Source organism: Carassius auratus, unplaced genomic scaffold (genome assembly GCF_003368295.1).
Source record: "Carassius auratus strain Wakin unplaced genomic scaffold, ASM336829v1 scaf_tig00012744, whole genome shotgun sequence".
Taxonomy (NCBI): domain Eukaryota; kingdom Metazoa; phylum Chordata; class Actinopteri; order Cypriniformes; family Cyprinidae; genus Carassius; species Carassius auratus.
Window position 1 is genome coordinate 46,902 of NW_020524323.1, and position 16,641 is coordinate 63,542.

Here is a 16,641-nt window from a genome sequence, read left to right on the forward strand (position 1 = left end):
CCTTAGGATTAAACACACAAGAGGAACTGTGTGACTTCAAAAACACACCACTATCACATCCATGCTGATGATAACTATACACAAAATAAGTTGTAAAAGTAAAGAAATTTTTGAGGGGTGGCAACATATGGCAGACATATATGTACTGAATTTTGTCACAGTTATCAAGTGAATATTTGAATGAAATGTTTGGTCAGTAGCCTAAACCAGGATTTGATTGTCCTGTAAGTGTAACAGCAGCAATCACATGGCATTTGTAATAACATGTACATAAATTGTTTATTTTGTATTTGCCTACATTATGTATTTTAACAGTGTTATTATTAACCAATCATTATTGCCTCATTATTTTTTATATAATGCATTTTAAGCTATTTTAAAGGCTATTGATGGCTTAGGTCTGTTTTTATAGCAACAACAACAACAAAAAAAAAATATTACAGTATATTAATACTTTGTAAATTATTAGAGGTTGGGGATTGCAAATCATTTGAATCAGTTCGGGAGTTCAGAGGGGGTTCGTGAATCATTTGAGTCAGTTCGGGAGTTGAAAGCGGATTTGCGAATCATTTGAGTCAGTTTGGGGATTGCGAATAATTTGAATCAGTTTGGGAGTTCGTAGCGGGATCGCGAATCATTTGAGTCAGTTATGGGGATCGCGAATCATTCGAGTCAGTTCGGGAGTTCAAAGCGGGTTTGCAAATCATTTGAGTCAGTTTGGGGATCGCAAACCATTTGAATCAGTTTGGGAGTTCGGAGCGGGTTCGCAAATCATTTGAGTCAGTTCGGGAGTTCAAAGCGGGTTCGCGAATCATTTGAGTCAGTTTGGGGATCGCGAATCATTTGAATCAGTTCGGAGTTTGTAGCGGGATCGCGAATCATTTGAGTCGTTTATGGGGATCGCGAATCATTTGAGTCAGTTTGGGAGTTCGGAGCGGCTTCGCGGATCATTTGAATCAATTCGAGAGTCCGGAACGGGTTCGCGAATCATTTGAGTCAGTTTGGGGATCGCGAATCATTTGAATCAGTTCGGGAGTTCGTAGCGGGATCGCGAATCATTTGAGTCGTTTATGGGGATCGCGAATCATTTGAGTCAGTTCGGGAGTTCGGAGCGGGATCACGAATCATTTGAATCAGTTCGGGGGTTCGTAGAGAGTTCGCGAATCATTTGAGTCAATTCGGCAGTTCAAAGCGGGTTCGCGAATCATTTGAGTCAGTTTGGGGATCGCAAATCATTTGAATCAGTTCGGGAGTTCGGAGCGGGATCACGAATCATTTGAATCAGTTCGGGAGTTCGTAGAGAGTTCGCGAATCATTTGAGTCAATTCGGCAGTTCAAAGCGGGTTCGCGAATCATTTGAGTCAGTTTGGGGATCGCAAATCATTTGAATCAGTTCGGGAGTTCGGAGCGGGATCACGAATCATTTGAATCAGTTCGGGGGTTCGTAGAGGGTTCGTGAATCATTTGAGTCAATTCGGTAGTTCAAAGCGGGTTTGCGAATCATTTGAGTCAGTTTGGGGATCGCAAATCATTTGAATCAGTTCGGGAGTTCAGAGCGGGATCACGAATCAGAAAGATTTGCGCTCGTAAATTGGCTATAACCTTTACTTTGTTGCTGCCAACTGGGGTGGCAGCAGGGGTGGCAAGGCTTTCTTTTAGGGTGGTATTTGCCACCCTGGTAGATCCGCCCCTGAATAATAATAATAATAATAATAATAATAAATCTATGACAATCTAAAAGAAAAGGTGAGATATCACAATTTTCAAAAATTAAACAACTAATACATTTCATTATTTAACACATTTAAAATTCATTTCAATATGTATTTTGCCACTAATAAAGTATTCAAAGGATTGTGTACTTGGTTGTATATGTGAGGAAAACATCAAGGTAAAAATCTAAATCAAAAATCATCAGAATATTTTATTGTGCACCATTTCAAGTTGAGCTGTAATTCTGTCAAATTATGCAAAAAGATTTGAAAATAAGATTTAATTGTGTGTATTTAGGATACAAGAATGGTAGCTATGACATGAACCCTTCCAAAAATGTCAGTGCCATTAAAATGCCATAACATAATACATATTTAGAGATGCATTGGAAATTAGACTTTGAAAATTTCAGAAAAAGGAAAACGATGGATTAATTAATTTACACTGCTGAGGAAACACTCTTATATGGTGTCACAGTAAAGAACATAGACTGCTAGTACACTGATTGTCTTGTGACATTCAAATATCCACGCACAAAATACAGAAACCATAATTACTCTGGGTCAAACGTGTCTTTCTAATTTCGCCCATTTTAGAGTGAAATCGATAACCAACCATCTCACAAACGCTCTATTCTCAACCTGTGGTTGTCCTTGAGTCAGGCTGAGAGTGTGTTAAGAGCCGTATTCTGTTACACACTGGATAAAACACAAGGACGGTTGAAGGAGAAACTCAGGAAACAGTGAGTCATGGCAGTAAATCACTCCTCTATCTCTCCAAGCTGGGTATCTTTGTCAATGAAACAAGAGTTCAGTGGCACACGTTCATCTGAATATCTTATTTCAACAAGACAGTACAACATTTTAAACAGTGCTGAGATAATCTACATTTCTGTTTCTCAGACTAGAGAAATTAAACAGCCTTGGATCCATTTACTGAAAGAGTGGGCTAAGTGGAATAATGAAATCAATTTATGCATCACAAAAGCCAAATCTTGCAGAGGTCAGTTCTTTTTTGTCTGATGTTCTTTTTAAGCATGTAATTTAATCATTGCAAAAAAAAAAAAAAAAAAAAAAAAATTAATGACATTTAAAATGACTTCAAAGTCAGACACACCACTGTAACCTAAAGTGCTGGTTTGAATTTTTTCGATGCTAAATTTAATTTAATTTAATTGATATTAAAAAAATAACAACAACTAGGCATTAGAGATATGGCATGTTGATTATTCAGTGTTATTTTAGTATTATTCTAAATAAAACTATTATAGTTTTGTTAATATTTTTAAACTGTTAGTTTAATCTAATGTCATTTCAGTCAAAATAAAATCTAATAGTTGTCAGTTCAGGGCAAGCTGCTACTGGCAAAAAATGGTTTTAATTTAATATATTACAACCCCAAATCAGTAAAAGTTGGGACATTTTGTAAAATATTTTTACATATACATAAACACACTCAAAAAGTACAAAAAAAATACAGTTCAAAACTTTCCAAACCTCCTTATTTGTTCTAGTATATTGAAACTAAAAGCTCCATAACAGACATTTCGATTGGACAGAAACACACTCAGGAAGTTAAAGAGTTGAAACCCTGTCCTCTCATCATCAACATCATTACACGCTTCCATTGCTTCTGCCTGTTGAGTTTCAAGCCAAGTAATGTCCATGATAACATTTATTTTGAATCGAGATGGAAGAACTACCAACCACAGAGGAACATTGGCCTGGAAGTACATTTGACTGGAGGACTATTAACAATGTGGTTAAATCTGAAACGGGGCAGAGATTTACATGGTTATTTTGTATTGAAAACTCACTATGGTCCAACATGTTAATGCTTTCCAGCAAAGGGGTAGATCTGAGAGCAACTCCGGGTCAGTCTAGGACAACATTCCTCCATTCCAGCAATATAGGAGGAAAACTATGACTGCAGCTCATAACCAGGGCATATAAACACTAAGTGGTTGTTTTGGTCACTTTAGCGGCATCTACTAAAACCGCCAATATAAATACAGAAGATATTTTCAGAAGTTGGGCTTGTTTGGTTTGTTTCTGTCCACTACAAAATTTGGAAATATGTGTCACCATATTTGCATTTTATTATAGCATCTGTAATATTTTCATATTTTCCCTGTATATCAACAGAATAAGTTCCCACAACCCATAATGGTAATATATTTGCTACTTACATGGGACAGTTGTCACTTGTCAACTCCAGTAAATATATCTCAGTGCAGGTTTGCTTCTGAATGCCAGTTTCTGTGAAGAAACATTACAATTTTGACTACAAAAACTACCAAACATTATTATATGAAAGTAGAAAATAATAGAAAAAAAAGATATTAAAAAAATTGTAAAAGAAAAAATATTAATAATACCAAACTTATAATATATATATATATATATATATATATATATATATATATATATATATATATATATATATATATATATATATATATATATATATATATATATATATATCTCATTTCAAAATATTACAATTATCCTGAATACAATATGTAATAAAAAAAAATACCATTATTGGTACATTGTTATAAATAATTACTTGTTATATAACATGCCTGCAGTGCAAAAATACACAGAATATAATAATATATAGAATACCAATGAATATATATATATATATATATATATATATATATATATATATATATATATATATATATATATACACACACACACACACACATACATACGTACAGACACACACACACACACACACACATTAGTTATATAATAAAATATCATTAAAAATATTTATTTAAAAAAAAATGAAAATTAAACAGCAAATAAATGACATATATTTATATTAAATAAACCTATATTATACTTATAAATTTATAACATAATAAAAAAACCCAGCTATTTTGAATTGTACAAATTTTCCACACATTAAACATATGTGCATTTTGCCCCAAACTGACATGTTTGTAAATACAAAAGACTCTATGTAAGTAATATATGACGATAAAAACTCTACTATACTCTACTATATTACTAAGATAATAATCATTGTGACAAATAGCCCTGGTTCCCCTTATAGCCTATGAACATACATTAACAGATACATTTTTCGGTAGCACTTTATTTTACAGTACTGTTCCTCATGTACATACTATGTACTTATTATAGTAATTACAATAACTATATAATAACTTGGTACTAACCCTGAACATATCCCTAAACCTAACCATACCCCATGTAGTTACCTTGTATTACCAGAACTTCCTTATATAAATACACTGTAAGTACACTAAAAATACATTTAAGTACATGTAGGCTACTGTAAAATAAAAGTGCAACCCAATTTTCACCTCAAGAAGAAAGACAAATCACTCATTGCCACTAACTGTGCTTGTTATGCAAGTTACCACTATATATATAGTGTGAAAGTAGGACTTTAGCATTCCTTTTCGCTCTTTCTCCGACACTCAACAAGACTTTCAGACCAACATCAGCATTAATGCACTGGGGCAGATGTGGCTCTGTTTTGGGCCGGGGGAGAGAGGAGAGGGAGGGCTTTCTGTAGCTGGGGTTACAGCAGTGCCGACGCCGTGGCTGAGCTCCAGAGGTAAATGGAAAACCACAGTCTCCGGTCCACACAAGTGCAGCATGAGTCACCGGAAGGAGCCGCGCACTTGCAGAACTCATTAAGGGAAATGCGAGGCATATGGATTTCCTATGTCAATAAAGAGCGCTTGGTAGACACGCAACCCCCCCAACCCCCGCGGCGGTGAAAACATTTAAACTTGTATCTGATTTGCATAAAGGAACATGACTTGAATTAATTATTAAACAGTAAATTTTTCTCTCAACAGATCATTAATAACAGAAACGGATCATTTTTATGAACCCTCGCTGTGTGCATGAAACTCGTGCTGCGTTGAGGGGAAAACATCTTGGCAGTGGAAACTCCAGAAATATCCAGTCAGGTTGACATATCCTGTCCAGATCAAATGAATGCACAGGAATAAATGTTACTGGTGCATAGCAACCTGGTCCAGTTCCACTCGCCTGCTTTCAGTTAATCTGTGTGCAACAGCGCCATCTAATGGACAGAATGTTTGTTCTGGTGTCCTCTACACAACACGAATGGAAATTATGCCGTTTCATACTAAAAAGTAATATTCTGATTTGAAACCACATACCATTTTTTCTGAGAAGTTTATTTACAACAAACAATCTGAAAATGAGTCTGATTTAATCATAATTACAAAACTTGATCATATTTCTATTCACTAAGAGTGCTAAATTTGATCAGCATATGAAAAGAACAAGGAGAGGGAGTGTTTATATACGAACCTCCAAACATTTGATTACTCTAAAAAGCCCTGAATGTGCTTCGTCCAGACTTCAAACTGTGGCATATATGGTCTCAGAGAAATTCACTAAAATATAATGTCTTCTGTTGTATAATGAATCATTTTGGTAATTTGGTAATTACAGATGTATTGCACATAGTTTACATACTGCAGAAATATAATGAATAATAGTATTCCTAACTGTATTTTTAATATTAAATAGCTAGAGGCTTTACATATCATCTGAAGATGTGTTTAAACCGTGGCTTCATGTGCGATGCAGTTTTATGAGATTCAGTTCTGAACCCATTCATTTACTGCAGAGATTTACTGCCAGCAGCTTTGTAATAAAACCAAAAACTAAGCTTGTTGGGCTTCATCTATATTTATCTCTGTCCATCTGTGAACATGAGTCTCAAGGCTGGTGTTTCAGATTGTACTAGGAGGCTGCACAAATCTCTACGCACCTGCACTACGCTCTGAGAAATGAAAAAAAGAACTGCTGACTGGTCTTTTCTCCCCCAAAATGAGTGCAGATTGTATCTGCAGACCTCCTTGTATACATTCACAGGTAAAAATAGTAAGCGTGGGTTACCCATGAACTCAGTTGCCCTTTAGTATTTTAAGGTCACAAGCCACAGGAACAAAGTGGGAAGCTGTGTCTAAAGGGTGAGCAATATTTTTCCACCACTGCCATGTCTTTAGAAGTCTGAGAAAAAAACTATGCAAGTTATGTAGAATTGATATCCAATCTTTAAATATAACACAACTCTGTTGTGATACAGCTTTCATTTGAAAAAATAAAATAAAATATTGCTTTATTCAGGCATGTTTATATATAAGTTGGGTCAGAGAAATCTCACCCAACAATACAAAACAGAATTTTAACACTGTTAAAAAATCCTAATGTTACCATACTTGTAGAGTTTTGCATTTATTTCCATTAATTAAAAATATATGTATCATTATCGTTGTTGTTTTTACACAGAATGTGTGAATTAAAAATACACCAAAATACTTTCAGGAATTAATGTTTTTATTGTTTTTATTTTTAACAGATGAATTTCCCATGATGCCCTCGGCTCTAATGAAAGGCATCTATCGGAAATACTCTTGTTGTGCCCATAGGCAGGTTGTGCCTGTAGATTTGGTTTGTGTAGGGCTTTCGTTTTACTGACCTTACGATAAGAAATATCCATCGTGCTGTGCAAACCCTCCTTTCACCGCATGTCACTTGTCACAGATGGAAATTAGACATATGACCTATTCACGTGTAGTTCATCGCTCATCTAAAGCAAAGCTAATGATGCTAACTGCGTTAGCCTCTCCTTTTATTTTCTTTCCTTTCTCTGGTCAGTTTTTGCACCAAAGTAGTTAAATGAACTCGTATAAAGAATTATGCAAATAAAAGACGTTTGAATGGGAAAAATATATATATTGTGGGTACCGGTACTCAATCAAATTTGATTTGGGCAGCAAATTTATTTTGTAAATATTCTACATACATACAAAATTAAATTGAATATATTTACACATACTTCTTATATTTATGTTTTCTTAAACACCGTTATTTGAGTTATTGTCAAAGTCTGCAGCACAAACAGTGCAGGAGTTACACACCAAAATGTAATTACAGTGATACTTGGCATAGAGAACACCACTAACCAGGTAATATAGCAGACTTTCACTTGCCTAAATCGTGTAGCCATTTCAGTACTTGTTTTTATTTCTGTACATTCTCACAGACATTCAGCGAAGACATCGGTGGCTCTGTGGGAAAGCTCATTGTTTGGTACTGTACGTCTTCATGGCTTCTTAAAAACTCTAGAATCTGGTAAAATACAGACGTCACAACACATTGAACACAGAATGACATACGCTGCTAAAGACCACAGGAGTGGAGAGTGTACATGAGCTATGCATTCACAACACGACACACACTTTGAGAATATTAATAAGAGTTATACAAGGATTTTACAAACACATCAATTTCAGTGCCAATGGAGATGATAGACAGTGTAAAATTTAGTTCAATTACTTTTTTTAACACAATATTATTAGACTAATAATATTTATAATATTTCAGACTAATAATATTATAAAATTAATAATATTATGTGACTAATAGTTCAAATAACAATTTAACGAAATAAATAAATATACATTTAAGAAAACAACCCAGAAGTAACATTTTTAAATAATATAATAAATAAGAAATTATTTAAAATTTGGATATGACAAGACATTTTTGCAATCACTTAAATACCAATTCAAAATGGTGCATTGTGGGAAACTGAAATTATCATTCTGCATGAACATCTGATGTTATTAAATGTGCACAAAAGCATTTCGAGGCCTGCGTGCCAACTAGTGTGAGCAGACTACAAAATAATAATAATAATAATAATAATAATAATAATAATAATAATAATAATAATAATAATAATACACAATGCTGCTGCACTGACTGAATAATTCTATCTGTACAATTCATGCAGCGCTAGCACGATGCAATTCAGTAACGTTTGCAAAAGAACTCGAGGACTATCTCAAACTGTATTCTTGAATTTCCCTCTCCTGAACCGGTTCACTCTGTTATGTCCAAAAATACCCTCGTAATGCAACAGAGAAACCGGAGCTATATTTTGATATGTGCTATATTATAAAACTGGATATCAATGTATCAGTACAGGCTTATAAGTATATTCTCTAGAAATGCTGTAGCAATACATTTTAACATACTGTTTTGGGAAACCTGGACTTGGCCATTGCACAAAACTGATGAAAACTGGAAGAGGAGAAGGAGGGTGCCATGCAGTGGGTGATCGCCCCACCGTACAGATCATTTTAGGTCGCCCTCGTCCCCCTGAATGGTCTTCTTGATCCGCAGAAGCATGGTGGTGTGCCACTGGTCCAAGCGTGAGATGGTGTCAAACTCCTTCACCTAAAAGACGGTGAAAGAATGAAGACAGTACGAGATATCTGTGATGTTAACATCAACAAAAACAAACTGCAAAGAAGTAGATATGGTGCATTCAACTCCTCCTGGGAAGTTTGTATTTATGAGTTCAAGTTACTTATCAAAGAAAGATGTCAATATACCAACAAAACTATTCAGCAAAACTCAAAGATAAAGAAATGCACATCAGCTATGTTTTTGTGTAGTGTTTTTATCAAGTTAATAAGGTACTATAAATTTAACTGTTTTAGATTTTATTGTGATTTTAGAATACTATAAAATTTTGTACATCTTAGTTTTACAGTAAATGAAAAAAATGCCATATTTTCCAACAGATACACCCTCAACCTGGGATATAAAGAAAGTTCAGTTTCCCTCTTCTACATGTGTGTTTAACTCGTAAATACTTTTCGACATGACCCACTCCAGACTCATGCCAGCGGTTGAAGTATTAAGTATTTTAACATTAGAAAAATATATTTCATTTACTCTTTAAAAATAAAATGGAACAATGATATCAATTTTTTTTTAAGAAGAAGAAGAAGCTGAAAGTCATACCGCTTCTGTGAAAGCCTCTGCATTTTGCTCCTCATGTGCCTCTAGAAGTTTCTGTAAGGACAAAACCTCTTATAAGCATACAACAATGAATATTCATTTCTGAAAGTGGTGCAAAACTCAATGCGAGGGATTGCCTGGATATTGCGAAAATTTCAGAGTGGTTTTCATCATGACATTATGCAATTGCTAGGAGGTTTCTGAGTTTGGAAATTAACAATGGTTAAAAAATGCCATCAAAATGAACATAAATGCCCTATTACGACTGTCATGTTTAAAATTAAAATTCATTTTACACATTGTTTTTGCAACAATGCAAACTGCATCAGTGATGGGGAACATTCTTTGCCCACTTTCTGTATACAGTTTATTTCAGATAAGAATAACAGTTTACCACTACTAAGAAAACCAATGTGAATTCTTGATTTGATGAGTAAAAAAAAAAGATTATGGCGTAAAAAGATAATAATATTGCAGCCCTAGCCTGTAATAAGTTCCTTTTAATTTTAAATACTTCATGTATGCTATTGAAAATTACAATAATCACAGTCATAACATTATTCAACTGTTGTGTAAATACATGCATGCCACCTTTATAAAATGTACCCTTATAAAGATGCTATAAGAAAATCACTTCCGGAGAGGAAAACATAGCAGTCCTGTCAGATATGGTTTGATTATAAAATGTGTTTTTATCTGTTGTAAACTGTATTATAACAAACCTTCAGAAGCTTGCATTCTCTTGAATCTGAGAAGGCTGGAAACATCTCTTCATACTTTCCAACAGCGAGCTACAACAGAAAGGAAATCCCACACATTATCTGCAGCAGTTCTCCATATATACTCATGTATTCTGATCTGATGGAGATGGAGAGCTGACCTTTGCGTTGAGCTCGTCCACGATGAAGTGGCACAAGGAAGCTTTGAAGAAGTATTCTTTGGCGCTGTATTTCAGTAGGGGATTGTCCATGGTACTGGTTCCAACCTGTTTACAGACAGGAATTCCCGAGTGATTTAGCAACTGCTGGTGAGCGAGTAATGTGGCAAGAATCTGCAGGAGACCGACAGATGGCTTACCTGCTCATAAATCTCTATTGCTTTCGGGTACTGCTCTAACTGAGCGCTGTATGAAGCCACCTTCAGCAGACACTTGTTTGCAGAGCTGTAAATTAAGCAAACAGATCATATCAAAGCTTAAAGGACCATTCAAAATACCTCAATTAATCTTAGAAACCTCTCCTTAGAAACAAAGTGGTTAAACGTGGGAGGAAAAACAAGACCTTTATTATCTGGCTTCTACTAAGCAGCCTTACCTGTTTGATTCCTCTCCTTTGTAATAGTCAGCAGCTTGTTCATAATGTGCAATCGCCTTTGGAGAATCAAAAACAGAAATCTCAATCTTAAAGGTAACAGACATTGAGTGTTTACATTCATAACAAATAGCTATATAGCTGCTAACTATCAAAAGACAACTCCAGAAACCTTTATAAAAGCTGTTTACATTGGTATTTTTTATTAATAATATTTCAATGATTTTATAATAAATGATTTTATTATTATTATTACTATGAAAGATTAATGATCCATTAATAATAATTAAAAAAATACATTCAAATATTTCTCAAAATATTTTTTGCGTATTATTATTACATAATATTAGACATTATTTTGAATGAAAAATATTATTTTCTCTTTATGTTTTTTTCTTCTTCTCTTGACCATTTATAAAGTCTCTGGGAAAAGAACCTCATTTAAAATGTGACCTTATTTGGAAATAAATAATACCGGTACATTATAATTATATTATTTTCTCAACTGGGTTTTGTTTAACTGTCTATGATCTGTCACAGAGAAAAGAACCACATTTCATATATAACCTTAAACACTTTTGGTGTATTAAACATAGCGCATGTAAATGTGCAGATTTATAATGTGCTGATTTATAGCCTTTCTAGTGGCTAGACAGCAATCTGGTTAAAATGTATTTTGAGATAAACATTTTCAAACCCGAATTATGAATATCTGTTTAATTAGAAGCATCAATCCAGCTGTTTTTGTGTTTTATAATTGTACTACTTAAAATACAACGCCCTACAAATGATAGCTGTCTCACAGCACTCTGCATTCTCAGTGTAAGATGCACCTTCAGTTTACACTAAATATCATTTTTGTACCTTCTCAATGTCCACCAGCTCTGATTCATACACCTCAGCGATTGTGATATGATGCTTGGCTGCAATGGTGAATCTTCCCTGAAGACAGAACGGAGGAGACTTTATAAACCTGACTGTCAGTTGAATATCTCATTCAGTATCCATCAAACTTTTCTATCTGAACATCTACATGCTTTGTTGATTCCATATGTGCTTTGGATACAGATTCTAGGCTTCATCTTGGGATGTTTAAGAAATTTCTCCCAGATTTTGAAAAGGGGAGGGATGCCTGTCATAAAATGTTAAACTGCTCTATGTGAGTTTCTGCTGGGACAGTTGGTGGATTGCTAGACAGCTAAAACTGGAAATGCTGTTTAAAAATACCCAAAATGACATAGTACAGCAATGGAACAGCCTGGATGAACATTATATCAACTATGATTTTGACTGCTACAAAAACATCTTACCATGTCTGTGTAAATATCAATGGCTGCGTTTAAGCACTTGATAGCCTCTAATCGCAAGCATTAAAGAGAAGGAGGAGGAAGAGTTAGACAGTCAGACTTATGATCAACCATATGGAAATAACACAATATATCTGAATCCTATTGTCTATATGTGTAGTGATTTACTCTTGAATCTACTCTATAATATATATACATACAGCCCATGTAAACGCGTGTAAATACCTACTTACATTTTTAATACACTGTATATTCAAATGCACACTTTCTATGATTTTTGCAACACATTTGTGAGTGGATTGTGGCATAATTTCTACCTCCTAATATAAATTGCAATGCGGCAATGGGTCCTGGAGGGCCAGTGTTCTGCATTGTTTCATTAATTTAAATAAAAAGTGAAAGATGAATATATTTGTTTCCTTAATTTAAATAAAAAGGGAAAGATGAAAATTAGAACGCATTTATATAATATGATTGTTATGATGTGAAAACTGGAATTAAAATTAAATATTAAACAAAATGTAGGAAAATGAGGACAAAACGTGCGGTAGGAAATGAACAAAATATCTTCAAGGAACATGATCTTTACTTAATATTCAAATGAATTTTTGGCATAAGAGAGAAAACTATCATTTTGACCCATACAATGATTTTTGGGATATTGCTAAAAGTCTACCCCAGTGATTTAAGACTGGTTTTGAGCTCCAGGGTCATATATGATGGATCAGCAACAGTCATATATTAAATATTCATCTTGACATGTATCAACATCTGCTAATACTGAATAAATCAACCGACTGTCATGAAGCTGGAAGTTATCTGTGAACCTCACCTTGTGGATCTGCCTTCTTGAAAGCATTTCCCGCATCGATGTAGCTGGTGGCTGAATCGTGTTTATTCTGAAGCTGCATGTGAAGTCTGGCCGCCTGACAGAAAGCATTGCCTGCAGCTGGATACAGCAGAATATGAATATATAATAAACATCATAATATATCCTGTCAATTACAAACCAAGCTGTAGAATTATTCAAGATGACATTAGGATAACTTCCTTAATGAGATTATTTTCATTCAGAAATATGTATATTTTAGCAGTTATACATGGTCTATTACATAATGACCTTTTAAGCATTATATAATACAATTCTGCTTATTAAAGATTTACAGAAGCTTGTCATGTCTGCACCACTAAAAAGCACATACCACTCCAGTTTTTGGCCATTTTGAACATGTTGGCCGCTCTGGCGTACATCTCACATGCCTCTTCCACTTTGTTATTTCCTCTGAAAGATGTGAGAAGATTCAGTTATGCATTTTTTGCAATTTAATACCTCAATGAAAACTATAACGTTTGCCCTAACAAATCTACAAACTAGAAGGTAAACACTTTATTAATATTGGTTAATATTGATGTACCAAGACAAATTTGATTGTATATATATTATTGGGTTAAGTCAGAAAATTATAGCTGGACAGATAAACAGAAAGGCCTAGAAAACTTGTGTCCTGGTGGGAATATTCAATCGGGTCAGTTTTCAAGTGCCTCATATCATATTAATTAAACCTATTTGAAATAAATCTGTTTCACATCATACTAGGTCAGAGCTTGTTTACTATAAATAAGACTGAATAAGTGCTCAATATGTTTGGGCTGTCAATAAAGCATCTCACTGTTACTGTCGACACAGAGCTCTTCAAAAAAAAAAAAAATGGAAATTAAACTGAAGAATGGCTTTAATCAGACATTGTTGTAAAGTTTAAATCCATAAATTATAATTATTAAAATAAAGTTATACTTTTAAATGTATATTTGAAAAATGTTACATTTAAAAATTCTAAATTATTTTAATATTTAGTTTTATTAATCAGTATATTTAAAATAAGTACACATAGATTTTCTAATGTAATACGAATAATATTAATATTAAAATAGTACCATATATTTGTTTCATATTAATTTTAGATAACTATTATATAATGTGCAACAGACTAAAAATTCAAGTGCATATGTAAATATAAAAAAGAAGTAACAAATAAAATCTATATCTAATAAACAAGGTTGTAGCATTGTACATGTGTTCCCTTTTTTAATATTATTATAGTGACATAAAAACAAGCCATTGTGCCACTAATACGCCATCAACGCAATAACACTTTACTTGGTGGCCAAATCATAAAATCGCATCAGTTATTATTATTTAATTAATTCATTATGAACATACAAAAATCGTTATTTAAAAAGATCAACTATGCATTATAATGAACAAGCCTTTTTTCCATCGGTTGATTCGCAAAGCGGCCTGTCACAGCTTGGGCCCTTGTACAATAACATTCACATTTATTTTTCGTTTTTATGAACTAAAAACTCAGTTTTAACTGATTTACATAAAGCTAAACCTTGGCAACATGATCATATTGACAGTATATCTTAACAGACTAGCGGACTGATCGGATAAAAAGGAAGGAAGAAGCGTGTATTTAATCTTACCCAAACATTCCTCCTAAAAAAGAGCCGGAAGACTTCACTTTCTTATCGGCTTCAGCCATAAGTTGAATTGCCTCCTTTTCTTTCCCGGAATTGTCCATTATTTCCTTGTTAAATTAACAGATAAACACTAAAACCTATTTTCATGTATCTGCTCGTTTCTCTCGCGATCTGTCACTATGACAGCGGGGGATTACTGTCATTGCGTTTATTAAGCGTAGGCGTTCAGGACGCTAGAGCAAAGCATTATGGGACTTGTTGTTTTGCAACCAAGCTTAAATGAACGGCCGGTAAAAAGAATCGAACACAAATAAACTACAACTCCCATATACACACACATCAATGCGCGTTACGTAATATTGCAAATGTTATATTGTAAGAAATTATGCCTAGATTTATTTTGTAATTTTTTATCCTCAATTTTATATTATTTACCCCCCCCCCCCTTGATTAGATGTGTGGTTTAGTTTAGTTAGAGTATGTGAAGATAAATATTGTAGGCTTAATGTTGGTTCATTATAGGTTGGTTCATATATAATTTGCTTTCAACACGATGTTGATTAATCGGCAACAAGCTCCTGCCATGCCACTGCAGAATATTATGACGAAATAATCACATTCCATACTGAGCACTAGATGGTACTGTAGATTGCAAGACTAGTTCACTACAAGTTTAAGGGCTTAAACACTGAAAGTAGCTCAATATTAGTTTGCTTGGGTCTTTCATCAAACGCAGAATTATTTGACATTAACAGTGAATATGCAAGGTAAAATACTCCCAAAGAAAAAGTTACTGAATAAGAATAACCAATCTATAAACACAAATGTGAGTGTGACATAGTGTGATATATAACATAACATAGTAAATATCTTAAAGTTGTAAAGTGAAGTGACATTCAGCCAAGTATGGTGACCCATACTCAGAATTTGTGCTCTGCATTTAACCCATCCGAAATGCACACACTCAGAGCAGTGAACACACACACACTCAAATCATCAACAAAGTACAATAAAAGCATCACACCTTTCCTTCCTTTGTTTATATAAGTCTCATTTCAGGAAAGCGTGGTTTGTTTTCTTTCCTCTGCACTCTTGTTTGCAGCAATATGTGGAAAATAATTATTGGTAACTTGTATTAAAACTTGCCAGCATCTCTGGCCATTATAAGTAGCTTAAGAATGTGGGCAGCTCACTATGATTTCAGACACGGCCTTCAGAGTAAAATGGAGTTTTGCTGGTGATTTTCCATTGATGCTTTTATGTATAATGTAAGAGAACAAAGAGGAAATGCTCACCTGCGGCCAGCAAAGAATGTTAAATATGAATGGACAGGACACAGCTGCAGAATGACGTCACACCAAAGGCCACCTCACCTGTGTCAGATAAAAGAGCATTTCAACATCAAACACTGAAATGTCACATCTATGAAGTCAGCATACTCTAACATTTACAATCACCCTGTATCAAAGATTAACAGCATTTGAATTCTTACTTCCGTTTTATTTTTCATCTTCCTAGTTGTTTTCACCCACAATTAAGTCAGCTCCATCTATTTAATGTAAAAATTACATCCAACCCTTTTTTGTAAATGTTTACTTTGTGTATGTTTTATTCATTTTTTATTAATTAAATATTATTATTTATGCCTGGAAAATAGCTTTTTTAATTTATATTATTCAATACTAAATATATATTTTTTTTACATATATTATCATTATAATTTGTATTGTTATTTTTATATTTCATATTTAACATTCAAAATCCAACCAAAAAGCACCATAGCACAGCAATATTTGCATACTAAATTAAGATTGGGCTATCAAAAATTCACATTAAATTATATATTTTTCTTTAAAAAAAAATCACAATTTATTCATGGAGAGTGAACAATATATTGGTGCAAACTGGAACCCTTTTCCTATAGTGCACTATAAGACATAGCAGCCATTATAAAACCTGAATTTGAAGTGTGCACTTTCATTCCTATCC

The 16,641-nt window shown here is 33.9% G+C and overlaps 1 protein-coding gene across 3 annotated transcripts; it reads right to left on the reverse strand.

Moving 5' to 3' along the window:
* Window positions 1–7,737: 7,737 nt before the first annotated feature.
* Window positions 7,738–16,156, reverse strand: LOC113073663 (beta-soluble NSF attachment protein). Of its 3 annotated transcripts, none has more exons than XM_026246487.1 (11): window positions 15,948–16,156; window positions 13,371–13,450; window positions 13,001–13,117; window positions 12,172–12,218; window positions 11,726–11,803; window positions 10,865–10,920; window positions 10,629–10,713; window positions 10,432–10,536; window positions 10,274–10,342; window positions 9,555–9,605; window positions 7,738–8,981 (listed from the first exon to the last, which is right to left on the reverse strand). In XM_026246487.1, exons 2-11 carry the CDS (start codon window positions 13,417–13,419, stop codon window positions 8,880–8,882), a joined length of 759 nt encoding a protein of 252 aa, XP_026102272.1. In that variant the 5' UTR covers window positions 13,420–13,450; window positions 15,948–16,156; the 3' UTR covers window positions 7,738–8,879. The 3 variants fall into 3 exon arrangements, with proteins under 3 accessions (XP_026102272.1, XP_026102271.1, XP_026102273.1); XM_026246486.1 differs by lacking the exon at window positions 15,948–16,156 and adding an exon at window positions 14,656–14,872; XM_026246488.1 differs by lacking the exons at window positions 12,172–12,218; window positions 15,948–16,156 and having other exon boundaries at window positions 13,371–13,420.
* Between the last annotated feature and the right edge of the window lie 485 nt (window positions 16,157–16,641).

Coding starts and splice junctions, on each gene's coding strand:
- LOC113073663 (XM_026246486.1), bottom strand. CDS start 14,753: ATGGACAATTCCGGGAAAGAAAAGGAGGCAATTCAACTTATGGCTGAA. Junction 11,804..12,171: donor TTGATATTTACACAGACATG/GTAAGATGTTTT, acceptor TTCTGTCTTCAG/GGAAGATTCACCATTGCAGC. Junction 10,343..10,431: donor TGGACGAGCTCAACGCAAAG/GTCAGCTCTCCA, acceptor TTTCTGTTGTAG/CTCGCTGTTGGAAAGTATGA.